Raw genomic sequence first — 14,162 nt, forward strand, 5'->3', positions numbered from 1 at the left:
CCCGCAGCAGAACTTCAGAAAGGTATGTCCCAAGACCAAATAGAAACGAAAGAAAGTGATTTTGATATCTGAAATTAAAGGGGAAATATATTGCTATGAAATATTTTCAAGAAAGAGTTCTCTGTTTTCACCTTGAAATATAAATTTTTATTCCACAGTGTTTCATTAGCTTTATGGCCACTTTCTTGGAAATGAAATGTCAATCAAATAAATAGTTCACATTTTCAAAACACTTACCAGGATGCATCTTAATGATTGTGCTAAACTTGGTGATTTTGCTATAATCATACTTCTCTTCTTTAGTCTACGTAATAAATTACCCTGTACCATACAGCTTCCATTCTTCTCTTTTCTTCAAACACAACTGTTGTACTCATGTTAGATTTTAACAAGTTCACATGCTCAAAGATATTCTCCTAAAAAAGAAAAAAAATCTATCAGGTCACACACCAACATGGAAATTGTAAAAATGATAATAAAATTGTTGTCATCCTTACAGACTACCATCCTGCTAAGTCAACAACCTCTCTCAAAATTGTTAAGGATGAAGGGCCAAACGTAGCTCTTGCCCAAGCTAGCACAATTCTGTTGACGTCAAAAGGAATGCATCTGCCTTGTGAGATTTCTTTTGTATAAAAGCTCTCTTGGAAGGTTAATGGAAATTAAACTTTCAATCTATTCTAGATTTTCAAAAGGGACAATTTATCCTTTAGCATTTGGCAAAAATGAATTTTCCAAAGTATTAATGAATTTCTGTCTCATCCATGCTTTGAAGTTTCGATACCACTCTATAAGCTTTTTTCTCCTCTGAATCTTTTCTTGTAAGCTCATTTTTTTTTCTTTCTCTAGAACAGCAGGAAGCTCTTTCCAGTTCTTAATAAAGATAAATGGAGCCCCCATGGTTTTTAATAATTGTAATGGAGCACTGTGGTACACTGATGAATTTCCGCAATCACCCGATGTCATTACATCTTCTATAACAGGCAGAGATCCATATGAACAAGCTTCATAAATTCTATAGCATTCTGTATTTATTCCCACTGGGCACAATGTCAAATCACTCTGCAGCAAGGCATCTTGATAGTTTTTGAAACTTTCATCTGTTTCTTGAGGCTGCCACCTAGGAAAGTAAAGGGATTGAAAATTAACATTTTTCCCACAGGCACTGCAACCTAAAAATAGATCTAGGCTTTAATTTCAATTATTTATAAAACCGAAAATGCTGTCAATGTAAGAATTTTATATTACGCACACAATCAACAGGCTTTTACTTTTAGTCTTAACTATTCTTAAAGTGTCTTCTAAAAATTTATTGAAAATGTCACTGTTAAAAATAGACTGTAACACTTTTTAGGTATGGTCCTTTTAGGAAATTATTAATACTTAGAAGTGTAAGAAGCAAACTGAAACCCCATTTTAAATCTTCTGCGTGACTTGGATGATGCGTATGTCAATTTACTTCACAGCACAGTTCAGAAATAGACATACAGAGAGACACTCAATGGACTTTTAAATGAATTTTTTGGGGCCTCAAATACATTAAAACAGTAGAGGTTTGCTCTTCAAAAGTTAGCATGTAAAGCAATCCGTTAACCTGAATCCATCTGCCTGTAGTGCCTCAGAATGTCTGTGAGATAGGAGCTTATATCACAGATACAATCCATCTCCTAAGATTCTTCATCAGGCTAGCTGAGGTCTTCCTAAGCACTGCTGTGCCTGCTATCAAACATTTTACAGGTGTTGCTTGGCAAAATTAAGAAATACAATCAGAACCCTATTCCTGAAAGTCAAAAGATCTGTTCTACCTACTTGAAATCAAAAGAGCCATGTTGTATAGATTAAATCCACTCTCCTATACAGAACACAACAAAACACAGCTGTCTCTTTCTTCTAAGACATTAATACACACAAGGTGCAAGACAAGTAGTTCTTCTCCCACCATAATCAAATGTATATAAGAAAAAAAAAAGATGGTCTTTATATGTAGTATACATAGGAGATTTCTGTATGTATTTAAAAATAGGCTTTATGTAAAATACAGCAACACGAAGGCTGTTAACTTATGAAGACCTATACAAAGAGTCTCAGCAATGTTCTCTGTTTTAATTATGACTGGTCACCTTTATTTGTACTATTTTTTAACACTCAAGAAAGGATTGGTGATAATGAACCAGGCAAAAAAGCCTGAATATTTTCACGAAGTAAATCGAAGTCTTACTGTTCTCTGGCTGCAATCCAGCAAAGTTTGTCAAGCCCATCCTGCTTCAGAACTTCCATTAGGGTTTCCCTAGAAGAGTTCTTATAAACTGTTCCTAAGAAATTACATAGATACGATCTTGGATCACGTAGCATTGACCAGCTGGGTTCTACAACAGGAAAATTTCTGTAGCTGTAAAAACAGTGTATACGTTAGACAACTATGTATTTTATGTCAAAGAAAAAACATTTTGCACCATTTCATCTTTACTGCAGCAGATTCTAAGACTAAAACCACCTATGTGTTGCCAATCCACACCTATAAACACAGACCCACAAGCAAACCAGTGCAAGTCCTGTCCTAAAAGTTGGTCTTTATTCCCTTTGCCCCCATCACTCTCTTCAGAGACTTTCCATAAAATTTATGTCTTCTTTTGACATCAGAGTTATTATGTATGCATGTTGTCCAGCTATCTCAAAGGGGTAAAAGAATCCTCGCTCATGAGATGGCGGGGCTCACAGAAAGGGCTTTAAACTAGGTTCGAAGGCGGTAAGGGATAAAACCGAGTGCACCAGAGATGAGCCTGGGGGCAGCGTGCCGATGTTAGGGGTGGATTCGATGACCCAGCTCAAATGCATCTATGCCAACACACACAGCATGGGCAATAAACAGGAGGAGCGGGAAGCCATTGCGCAGCAGGATAGATATGACTTAGTCGCCATCACGGAAACATGGTGGGATGACTCCCATGACTGGAGTGCTGCAATGGATGGCTACAAGCTCTTCAGAAGGGACAGGCAAGGTAGAAGAGGTGGTGGGGTGGCTCTCTATGTTAGGGAATGTTTTGACTGTTCAGAGCTACGCGATTCTGATGACGAGGTGGAGTGCTTATGGGTGAGGATGAGAGGGAAAGCCAATAAGGCAGATATTGTGCTGGGAGTCTGCTATAGACCGCCCGACCAGGTTGAAGAGACAGATGAATCATTCTACAATCGGCTGGAAGTAGTCTCAGAATCGTGTGCCCTTGTCCTTGTCGGGGACTTTAACTTTCCAGACATCTGCTGGAAATACAACACAGCAGTGAGTAAACAATCTAGGAGGTTCCTGGAGTGTGTGGAAGATAACTTCTTGACACAGCTGGTGGGTGAGCCAACCAGGGGAGGAGCCTTGCTAGACCTGTTGTTTATGAACAGGGAAGGACTGGTGGGAGGTGTGATGGTCAGAGGCCATCTTGGGCTTAGTGACCATGAAATGGTAGAATTTTCAATTCGTGGTGAGGCAAAGAAGGTGGTCAGCAAAACCACCACTATGGACTTCCGGAGGGCTAACTTTGGCCTCTTCGAGGTACTGGTTGAGAGAGTCCCTTGGGAGACGGTCCTGAAGGGCAAAGGGGTCCAGGAGGGATGGACATTCTTTAAGAAGGAAATCTTAATGGCTCAGGACCAGGCTATTCCCACGTGCTGCAAGTCGAACCGCCGAGGAAAACAACTGGCCTGGCTGAACGGGGAGCTTTTGCTAGGACTCAAGAAAAAAAGGAGAGTTTATCATCTCTGGAGGAAAGGGCGGGCAACTTGGGAGGAGTACAGGGATCTTGTTAGATCATAGAGAGAGAAAATTAGAAAGGCAAAAGCTCAGCTAGAACTAAATCTGGCCACTATCGTAAGGGACAACACAAAATGTTTTTACAAATATGTTAACAGTAAAAAGAATCCCAAGGAGAATATCTTTCCTTTAATGGATACAGAAGGGAACGTAGCAACCAGAGATGAGGAAAAGGCCGAGGTGCTTAATGCCTTCTTTGCCTCAGTCTTTAATAGGGAGACGAGTTATCCCCAGGGTACTCCACCCCCTGAGCTGGAAGGTAAGGATGAACAGCAGAACATACCCCCCTTAATCCAGGAGGAATTAGTTAGGGACCTGTTACGCCATCTGGACACTCACAAATCTATGGGACCCGATGGGATCCATCCAAGAGTACTGAGGGAACTGGCAGAGGTCCTTGCCAAGCCACCCTCTATCATCTATCAGCATTCCTGGTCAACAGGGGAGGTCCCAGAGGACTGGAGGCTTGCCAATGTGATTCCCATTTATAAGAAGGGTTGGAGGGAGGATCCGGAGAACTACAGGCCTGTCAGCCTGACCTCGGTACCGGGAAAGATTATGGAACGGTTTGTCTTGAGAGCACTCACACGGCAGCTCCAGGATAAGAGGGGGATCAGGCCCAGTCAGCATGGGTTTACGAAGGGCAGGTCCTGCTTGACCAACCTGATCTCCTTCTATGACCAGGTGACCCGCCTAGTGGATGAGGGAAAGGCTGTCGATGTTATCTTCCTAGACTTCAGCAAGGCCTTTGACACTGTCTCTCATGGCATACTCCTTGAGAAGCTGGCGTCTCGTGGCTTGGACAAGTGCACTCTTCGCTGGGTGAAAAACTGGCTGGATGGCCGAGCCCAGAGGGTCGTGGTGAATGGGGTGAAATCCAGTTGGCAGCGGGTCATGAGGGGTGTTCCCCAGGGCTCAGTGTTGGGCCCTGTTCTGTTTAATATCTTTATCGATGATTTGGATGAGGGGATTGAGTGCACCCTCAGCAAGTCTGCAGACAACACCAAGTTGGGAGGCAGGGTCGATCTGCTTGAGGGTAGGGAGGCTCTACAGAGAGATCTGGACAGGCTGGATCGATGGGCTGAGGCCAATCGTATGAAGTTCAACGAGGCCGAGTGCCGGGTCCTGCACTTCGGTCACGGCAACCCCACGCAGTGCTACAGGCTTGGGGAAGAGTGGCTGGAAAGCTGCCCGGCAGAGAAAGACCTGGGCGTGCTGGCTGACAGCCGGCTGGATATGAGCCAGCAGTGTGCCCAGGTGGCCAAGAAGGCCAACGGCATCCTGGCCTGTATCAGGAACAGTGCGGCCAGCAGGAGCAGGGAGGTGGTTGTTCCCCTGTACTCGGCACTGGTGAGGCCGCACCTCGAGTCCTGTGTTCAGTTTTGGGCCCCTCACTATGGGAAAGACATTGAGGTGCTGGAGCGTGTCCAGAGAAGGGCAACAGAGCTGGTGAGGGGCCTGGAGCTCAAGTCTTATGAGGAGCGGCTGAGGGAACTGGGGTTGTTCAGTCTAGAAAAGAGGAGGCTGAGGGGAGACCTTATCGTTCTCTACAACTACCTGGAAGGGGGTTGTAGTGAGGTGGGTGCTGGTCTCTTCTGTCAGGTGTCTGGAGATAGGACAAGAGGAAATGGCCTCAAGTTGAGGCAAGGGAGATTTAGATTAGATATTAGGAAAAATTTTTTTACTGGGAGGGTTGTCACACATTGGAATAGGCTGCCCAGGGAAGTGGTTGAGTCACCATCCCTGGAGGTATTCAAAAAGCGAGTGGACGGGGTACTTCAGGACATGGTTTAGGGGGCATGGTTGATGGTTGGACTCAATGATCTTGAAGGTCTTTTCCAACCTAAATGATTCTATGATTCTATGTTACAAAATGTCCTTGAGAAACATGCTTTTTCAAAAGGAGCTGTTCTTGACGCAACCGCTAGTTTTGACTGACATGGCCAGGTTAATGGGAACTATGGAATTTAAGTTCAGCTACCTTAATCTCTGGGCATGCTTATCAACTGAGAATACCACTGGTAACCTCTCAAAGGAAAATCTCACTTTGATCTGGGTGGACTTCATTAACCTAATCTTTTGGCTACTAAATAGCTTGTTGTACAAGCTATTTAACTTGTCTTTTTGGACTCAACAAAACCAATGCAAGGTCCTGGGATCCAGTGTAAACTCTATGCCATCCTTTTAGACATGTTTTCACCACATCAGGCATTTTTCTTTTTTTGACTGATTCCTCAAATCTTACATCACTAATTTTGGTCAGCATGACAGCCAGTGAAACACTGCTTCAGCTGAAGGGCTAGCATTAACTTTTTCATTACATAAAGTCAGTATTTTTTTTCTGGAACAGATGAATGTTAAAAAAGTTTCTGCTCCTTTGCATTCTCAAACTAAGACACATATTCCTTCTAATGTTATTATTTCTGATGGATCAATGTTCTACTTCCCTGTTGTTCCTTTTTTTGTAAGAAAAGCTATACCCCGATCCCAATTCTTTACTGGTTTCAAAGGTAGTCTCTATTTCACAGTGATTTCTTCATTGCCATTAATGGTTCTGAAGACATATTCAATTTCTTCACCTTCACAAATTTTGATGGAACAGTCCTTTCCTCATTATTCTCCTGCATGATGAATGTTAATTCACTTACTTTCAGAAAACCATTTTTTCTTCATGCCAAATATTTTTGCAGGATTCTACATCTTTGTTCTCCCTCTTCACTTGGAAAACCTGGCGCATTTGCATACCTTCAACCACAATTTTTAAAACCACTGGCATGCAAGGGCTGCAAAGCCCCATTCTGATAACTGATCTATCTTTTCCCACCCAGCTTTGCACCCCAGTTTACTGTTGTAACTGTTGTTGCTTTCTGTTATTTGTCACCTTAATCTTTGCATCTCAAAACTCAACTTCTTTTTGCTTAGGAACCTCCAATGCCATCGATTATCTGACACCATCAAGAATCCAAATTTAGTGCATTTCAGTGACACTGTGAGCAAGTTCAAGCTATGTATAAAAATTCCATACAGTTTGCCAACTGGCTCAATACAGGATATTGAATTCAAATTCAACACAAGATATGAAAATACTCCTGTATTCTTTTCATCTTATATTACCATGATAAGTAGCTAAAACACTATTAACTCTGTTAACAAGGAGTAAAAATGCATCTAACTGAACCAAACCTTTATCTACTCCACATAAATAGTTTGAGCAGTAAGTGTAACAAAAATGTTTTTGTGAGTAAGCAGTTAAGCCAGCTTACATTACTGTGATACTGGAGTATACTAATTCCAAATGGGAGGCACACAATTTCCTTTTGAGAGCCATAACAGTGGTTAAAAAAGTACCATCAGTACCATCCCTTTCCTTTCCTAAACAACCAGTAGTTGGAACTTAATTACATAATTACCTTTTAAATCCCCATGTTACTCATACATATTACATCAGCATTTATGATAAATCTCAAGAGCAAATCTACTGAAGAAAAAATAAACAAACAGAAAACCCCACCAGACACAGGTTCATTTTTTTTTTAAAGCTACCTTAATCCTAGCATTCTTCTCCTGTTATCATTTTTATTCCTAAATGCAATTTCCAAAGATTCCAACGCTTGATTTAGAAAATCATTAATAGGATCATGTTCTACAATTTACTTACTATAATCATTTTGGGTATCAGCAGTAACATTCAGACATATTTTCTATACCTCATGCATAACAATTAAGTTTCAATTGTAATTTATGTCTATAGCACTTACGTAGCAACTCCTAAAGGCCACTGGAAAATATCTTCTTCATTTACCAATGCATAGTCATATGTAACAAAGAGTAGATTTACAAATCCTCCATTTCTTTTCAGGTATGGTTGAATCCATTCATTGTTGCACTGCTCATTTCCAAGCAGCACAACCGCTACGTGCTGTATTTTGTGAGTCTGAATTAATGTTTGTGCGTAATGCAACCATTGAGTGGCATAAGTGATCTTTGCTTTTTCTCTTCCATTCAGAACTAGCACAACATTTTCAGCCTCAACTGAGAAGTAGCCAGGAACTACAGATGGACCAGTGATGAAACTGTGAAAACCAAAATACAAACAGTAAGCACCCTTAAGACAAATCACTGACCTTAATCCTCTAAACATCCCTCCTACACAGTCTGTACTCCAGAGATTTTTTTTTTTTTTAATTCATTAAAGTGAATGCAATATACTGCAAAGTAACTGTGCAACTGTAACCATTTCTGTCGTTAGTATCTACAGCTTAACACAGGAAACAAGCTGCCTTCATCTTTACTCAAGAAAAAGGAGATTTAGGCTTAAATGAAAATAAAGTATTTTGTCAGTAAATCAGAACTATTATCATATTCAAACATGAAAATGTGGGTAAATCACTCAACTTTGAAAAAAGGAAATACTTTGATGTTCACTAAAGGCAAAACTTTTTCTTAATTCCAGTAATAACCAATGAATACTGCATTAGAACAAGAGAGAGGCCCTCCCAAAAACCTGTAAGAGTATACTAAGACAGGTATCATTATGAGGGACAGTTAGCTGGTCTGGCATACTACTTTTCTCTGTAATTTTGGTTCAGTTAAGGCTAGACCAAAAAAACACTGCGCCATCTGATACTGAGTAGAATCTATAACACAAGAAGTACCTGTCTAAATGTAAACTTACATTGCTTGTGTGACCCAGATCAAACTCAAGGCTCCGATATAAGCTAGTAAGCACAAAGATTTCAGGTAGAAAATTGTATTTCTAGATCTTGCACAATGTATTTAACAGAGGAATTTCAATCATGTAGCAAAATCATTAAATCACTGATCATCTACAAGTATCTGAGAACAGCCATTTATGAACCGCAATGAAGCAAACCAGTTTGCCAGCTCCTGCTCTTCAGTTAACTGCTGTGTTAACAGACTATTGACTGAACTCAAAGGATTAGCCATTACACAGCTTGGGAAAAAGTGGAGGGGAAAAAAAACTAGCAATGGTTTTTTTTCCCACGAGTCAATGAAGCGTTACGTTTTCTAGGTCTACTGCATTACTACAGTTTTTCAGCTACAACCAAAACTTAATTTAGAATGACCATGAGTTTTAACTTATGAAGTGCTGAGATTGAGAGCTAGTTTCAGTTCAAGGGTGCTTAGTGAGGAAAAGAAAATTCACAGCAAAAGCTGTAAAAAACTACTCCAGTGAGGTTATCTGAAGCATACTGTCCTTAGGCAAGCATATTCTAAACCTGAGTTAAGCCGACATGCTGCTGCCATGGGAGTGGCATATTTTGGAGCCAAAATTCATGAGACTCATGACTGGGATCAAGATTTCTAATAGATTAAATGTAAGTCAGGTCAAGACTTAAATCCAAAGTTAGTTTAACAAACAATGAGAAAATATTCACTGGGAATCTTAAGAAAACACCTTGAGCATCAGAATGCCTAAAATACTGAATAGGACATGTAGTCGATGCAGTGATCACCTTGTGTAAAAAAAGTGTGTAAAAAAAGACCTGGGGGAAAAGGGTTTTATCTATGGACAGAGTGTCCTGAGGCTACCAACTTTACAGCAATAACAGGATGTACAGGTGGGGAAGCAATGACCTGTGTGGAGGAAAATAATAAGTTTAACAGCATAAAATTACAGTGGGGAAAAAAGAAACACTATGGAAACCCCATACTTAAAATACTAAAAACATAAGGCTAAGGTTGTACTATTAACTCCCAGTCAGAACACAATCGGGACTGGGAAACATAAGGGAGATTACAGAAGCTGCAAAATTAAGGCAGTAGTACTAAGAGATTTTCACTACTCACATGAAGGCTAGATCAAGGACAGTATGGGGAGATTACATTTTTTGGACTCAATAAATGACTTGCTTCCTACGAAGTCCCTGTTTTTCCTTACTAGTCTTAGAACCCATATGAAAAGATGCTATTCCAGAGTGGGTCTTCCAGACCTAGTTCCAAAGGTGTTAGTCAGACAGCCATTCTGTAATGGCAATATGATGAAGTTTAACAGTGCAGCAGGAGAGAACATACCAAATACACCCAACGTAGAGATACTCTATGTGCAATAAAGCAATTACTTAAATATGAGAAAACCAAGAAAAGAACTCGAAAAGGAGTAGCCAAAGTAACAAGAAGCTTGCAAGGAGCTTGTAGGCTGTTCAAAAACACTGTAGGCGAAGCCCAGGCATGCTGTGTGCCTCAACCCAAAAAGGAAACACAGGCCCCCCAGAACCTGTATGGCTTAATAGAAAAAGTTAAGGAGGCTGTCAAACAGCACGGTCAGCATTGAAAACAATTAAAAGCTTGCCCAAACAAGGAGGACACCAAAGCTCATAAAATACTGCTTATGAAATGCAAACAGAAAATTAAGGCGAAAAGCAATTTGAAAAGCACCTTGTAAAAGGATGTTCTGGTTGACAGGTAAAGGTTCTTTAAATATATGAAAACCAAAATATATAAAAAATATGCTAAAAAGACAACTACAGAACTGGAGGGACAACAGTTTAAAAAGGGTTTAAAATGGGATGGCAAAGCCATAGCAGAAAAGATTCCCACACCTAACTCATTCTCTTCAGCAAGAAATAAAGGTAAAAGACCACAAGTATTATATCGAATGGAGGATTTGGACCTGGATGGCATTCACTTGAGAGTTCTGAAGGAACACAAACACGAAATTGCAGAACTGCTGGCAAAGGTGTGCAGCTGTCATTATGAAGAGACACTATGCCTGGTGAGAAGGGCTCTGCCAGTGTCACTCCCATCTACAAAAACAACTTGAGGGGACTCTGGGGCAGACCAGTCAGTATGAATCTCCTCTCTGGAAAAGTCTGTAATAAATAGTAACATCACTGGATCTTATCAAAAGGTAAGATCACTGATCACATACGTGGATAAACACTGCTGGAAATGAGTAATCCTGTCTCACTAATCTGATGGAGATCTATGAGTGTGTCAATAAGAATACAGATAAATGGGAACCAGTAGACATAGTGTATTTGGATTTTCAAAAAGCTTAACCAAAGGCTATTAAGGAAACTAAATTGCCACAAGTTATCGTTGGCAGAATCCTTTGGCAGGTAAAGAAAGCTTTGCTGGTTAACTTTGTTTACCAAAATGCAGTCATTCCACCATGAATCAAGATGGTTGCAATTTGCATAACGAGGGCAGGACTTAAGAACTGCTGAACAACTGGGGTTAACAGGGGCTGGGGGAAGGCAACACTGAATGTTTATAAAATAGAGAGGGTGTGACTCTCAGTGGAACAGAAATTTAGGAATGCTCTTACTTAAAGGTAAGAGATAAGAAGTTTGGCACTCCCTACTCTACAACATCCTCCTAGATGACAGGAAAGAAGGATGTGAATTGCTTCGGGCCAAGGCAAGTGCTAAGACAACGTGTCACTAAAATCCACAGCTATGTAGTTCCTTCTCCACTTGCGTTTTTAAATAAATGTCCCTGCATTTCATGCAGAAGTTGATACTTATAGTATTCTTTAGGCAACTTCTTTGGTAAAAGCTTGAAGTCATCAAAACCTATGACAAATACGTGTATTCTCCATCACAAATATATGAAATGGGCTTACTCATGCAACTGTGTTCAAGTGACATTTTGGCATTTTTGTGTCTTTAGATTTGGTATTGCTTAAAAACATTCCTGAGAGCTCTACAGTTTAACAATCATTAGACTTACCACAAAAAACTGCACAGCAGCACATATTGTCCAAATATGTCACCTCAGCTAGTTCCCTCTAGCCTCATCTAGTAATCAAATGGAGATAATTTACCTCAGCCTGGCAATAAATGAGATGGGGGGCTAGAAATTTTAGGAGAAATATATCAGCGTGGTTACTTATTATAGATACAGGTAAGGGTTGTTGTTTAATGATTATGGTAAAGAATGGATTTAGGTAGGAGCTGTTTAATGATTATCTAACTTGTAATAGAGTTTTAATGGTAGTAAACATGGTTCAAAGGGATGAGGAACGAAGACTAATGTATACATTATTGTAACTCACTGAAGCAAGAGATAGTTCGTGATGAAAAGTAGAAGTCGACCCCAAGAGCTAGCCAAGACCGACCACGCAATCTGAACAAAAGCCAAAGGGCGACAGAGCCTGCGCAGGAGCAAGAGGTAAAGAGTTCATCACGAGGAAGACATACAGCCTTCATCTTTACGACCACCACAAGGAGGCATTGCGCAGACTCAGTTAGGAGGGACTTAGGGAAATGACTTTTTAGAACTAATTTTAATATGAAGCAGGGATAGGTCATGCATATGTATAGGCGTATTAGAAAATCTTATGTATATGTAACACTTGACTGTTTAAATTTGAAGTTGCCGTGTCAGGCGCGCACGACTTTGGTGGCACGACCCCCCCGTGCTGCCCAGCACTGAATGAACATACCTACTTTATAATCTCACTGATTGTGGAGTCTGTTTCCACAGGTCATAAAGTCAACAATTCTAGAAAATCTTATAACCAGCGAGCAGCGAAAATCATGTACTAATTCCTCCTCACAAAAAAAATACAAAATAACATTTCCAATTTGAGTGAAAAGTAGAACTTCAGCTATTTCATTTCAGAATCCTAATCATTAAAATAAGTTATATTTGTGTATTTTCTGTATTTTGCACAACAGGTTCCTACTAGCCTGACAAATTTTAACCTCTGTTACATTGCTACCAAACTTAAACTTTATATTTTTATAAGATCTAGCATGTAAGTTCAAGTTTAAAATAAAGACTCTATTATCCCTGGTTCCTCTAAACATAACGAGAAGATATTTAAATACTAGCATAGAAGTCTTTTCTTTGAGAGATGTATAGCCTAAGGAACCATGTGAGGTTATTATTCATGTGAAACAGGCACACGAGAGAGAAAATAATCATAATCAGTCAAGTGACAGACTCATTAAGTGCTGAAAATTATTTTCATATTATAAACATGAAAAGCAAGGGCTTGAAAAAAATCCTTTTGTCCATACCAAGAAGACAATCTGTCTGGTAGAGTGTCATTGATTCTATAGCTTCTGAGATTTTAATTCTGGAAACAAAGAAGTCTCTTCCCACCAAGATAACACTGCAGGCACTGGTCCCCATTCAAAGAAAGTATTGTATCCTTTCTCCAAATTTGTGAATGGAAAGCTCTATTGCTCTGTCAAGGACACTACCAAGATGCAGCAGCATCATTCATAGTTGATTCCCTAATCTTGTAGGATCAGGTTATATTTGCAGACAAGGAATACAGCTATTTTTTTTAAAGAGTATGTCATTTAATCTATTTTCTTAGATGTAAGACAGACTCTTTAATAATTGCTATGTTTAAATCAAGCCTACACATCTTTCTAGAAAACATTTTTTAATCACTTATGAATGTGATGTAGGTGTTACTGAAAACATTCTATGGCCTGTACCATGTGCACAGCCAGATATATTGATGAACAATTCAAAGTGATAAAAAACTTTAATGAGCACTTAAGAAACCCCTTTCAATTCACAATCACATATTTACTTCAAACATTATCTGCAAATTTCAACTAGAACCCCATCTTATTGTGTGAGGAAAAACACCTTTCTGAAGCAACACATTTTTCAGAAGTTAGATTCACTTAAGCGTGTGTCACTTATGCTTTAAAAGAAAACTTTCTTAACAGATGGGTACTGGTGCAAGTGACTAAATGTTGTAGGAGAGCTACTACTGCAGACTGGCAAACTGGCCAAATAGACGAAAAATCCTTCAGCTTTCACTGTATCTTTACAGAAAGCCTTAAAAATGGTATTAAATAGGACCTTGGAGAAAAGTTCTATATCATTCACTAAATAATATAAGTAATATAAAATAATATAAAAATTTTCGCAGTAGTCTTAAAACATGCATGATCACAGATCAAAATCCTTTTTTAAAGCAAACAATGCTTCAAGTGTAATCTTCCTTTACATATAAAATTTTGCTTAGCAAATCAATTAGTTAACCAGATGCTAGGTCTCACAGATTGTTTTTGTTATAAACAGAAACAAATTACGGTTTTGATACAAGCCTATTTATGAATGAATGAGTGAAGTCCCTTTTCACTGAGTACAACAGAAACCAAATAGCAGGAGACAGTTTCTTGCCTCAACTCCATGCTTCCTTCAGTCAATTACAAGCCCCAAATCCCAGTTCTTAGACTTTTCTCAGGGTTGTATTACCCCTGCTCCTGAGGTCTCTTGGCTGCCCTCCCTCTCAGCATTGGTAAGTCTTTCCACATTTCTTTCAAATAAACAAATCTTCATAAAACAGCAGATGAAATTGTTCCCTAGTTTTCTATTTTTTTAATAGTGATATGTTTGGGCTAGAATTTGCTGGTTTTACCAAGTA

The 14,162-nt window shown here is 39.6% G+C and overlaps 1 protein-coding gene across 4 annotated transcripts in view; it reads right to left on the minus strand.

The window, feature by feature from the left end:
• Positions 1-14,162, minus strand: part of RXYLT1 (ribitol xylosyltransferase 1) — a 28,540-nt gene that overhangs the window by 11,497 nt on the left and 2,881 nt on the right. Inside the window, exons 4-7 of one of the 4 annotated variants that reach the window (XM_052774603.1) lie at positions 7,558-7,872; positions 2,219-2,389; positions 970-1,120; positions 125-416 (exon numbers count right to left, since the gene is read on the minus strand). In XM_052774603.1, the coding sequence (XP_052630563.1) occupies positions 300-416; positions 970-1,120; positions 2,219-2,389; positions 7,558-7,872 (754 nt within the window). In that variant the 3' untranslated portion in view covers positions 125-299. Of the gene's footprint in view, positions 1-124; positions 1,121-2,218; positions 2,390-7,557; positions 7,873-14,162 lie in introns of those variants that run through there. The other 3 variants (XM_052774604.1, XR_008233138.1, XM_052774602.1) reach the window with 3 other exon arrangements.

This window comes from Harpia harpyja, chromosome 23 (assembly GCF_026419915.1).
Source record: "Harpia harpyja isolate bHarHar1 chromosome 23, bHarHar1 primary haplotype, whole genome shotgun sequence".
Lineage (NCBI taxonomy): Eukaryota > Metazoa > Chordata > Aves > Accipitriformes > Accipitridae > Harpia > Harpia harpyja.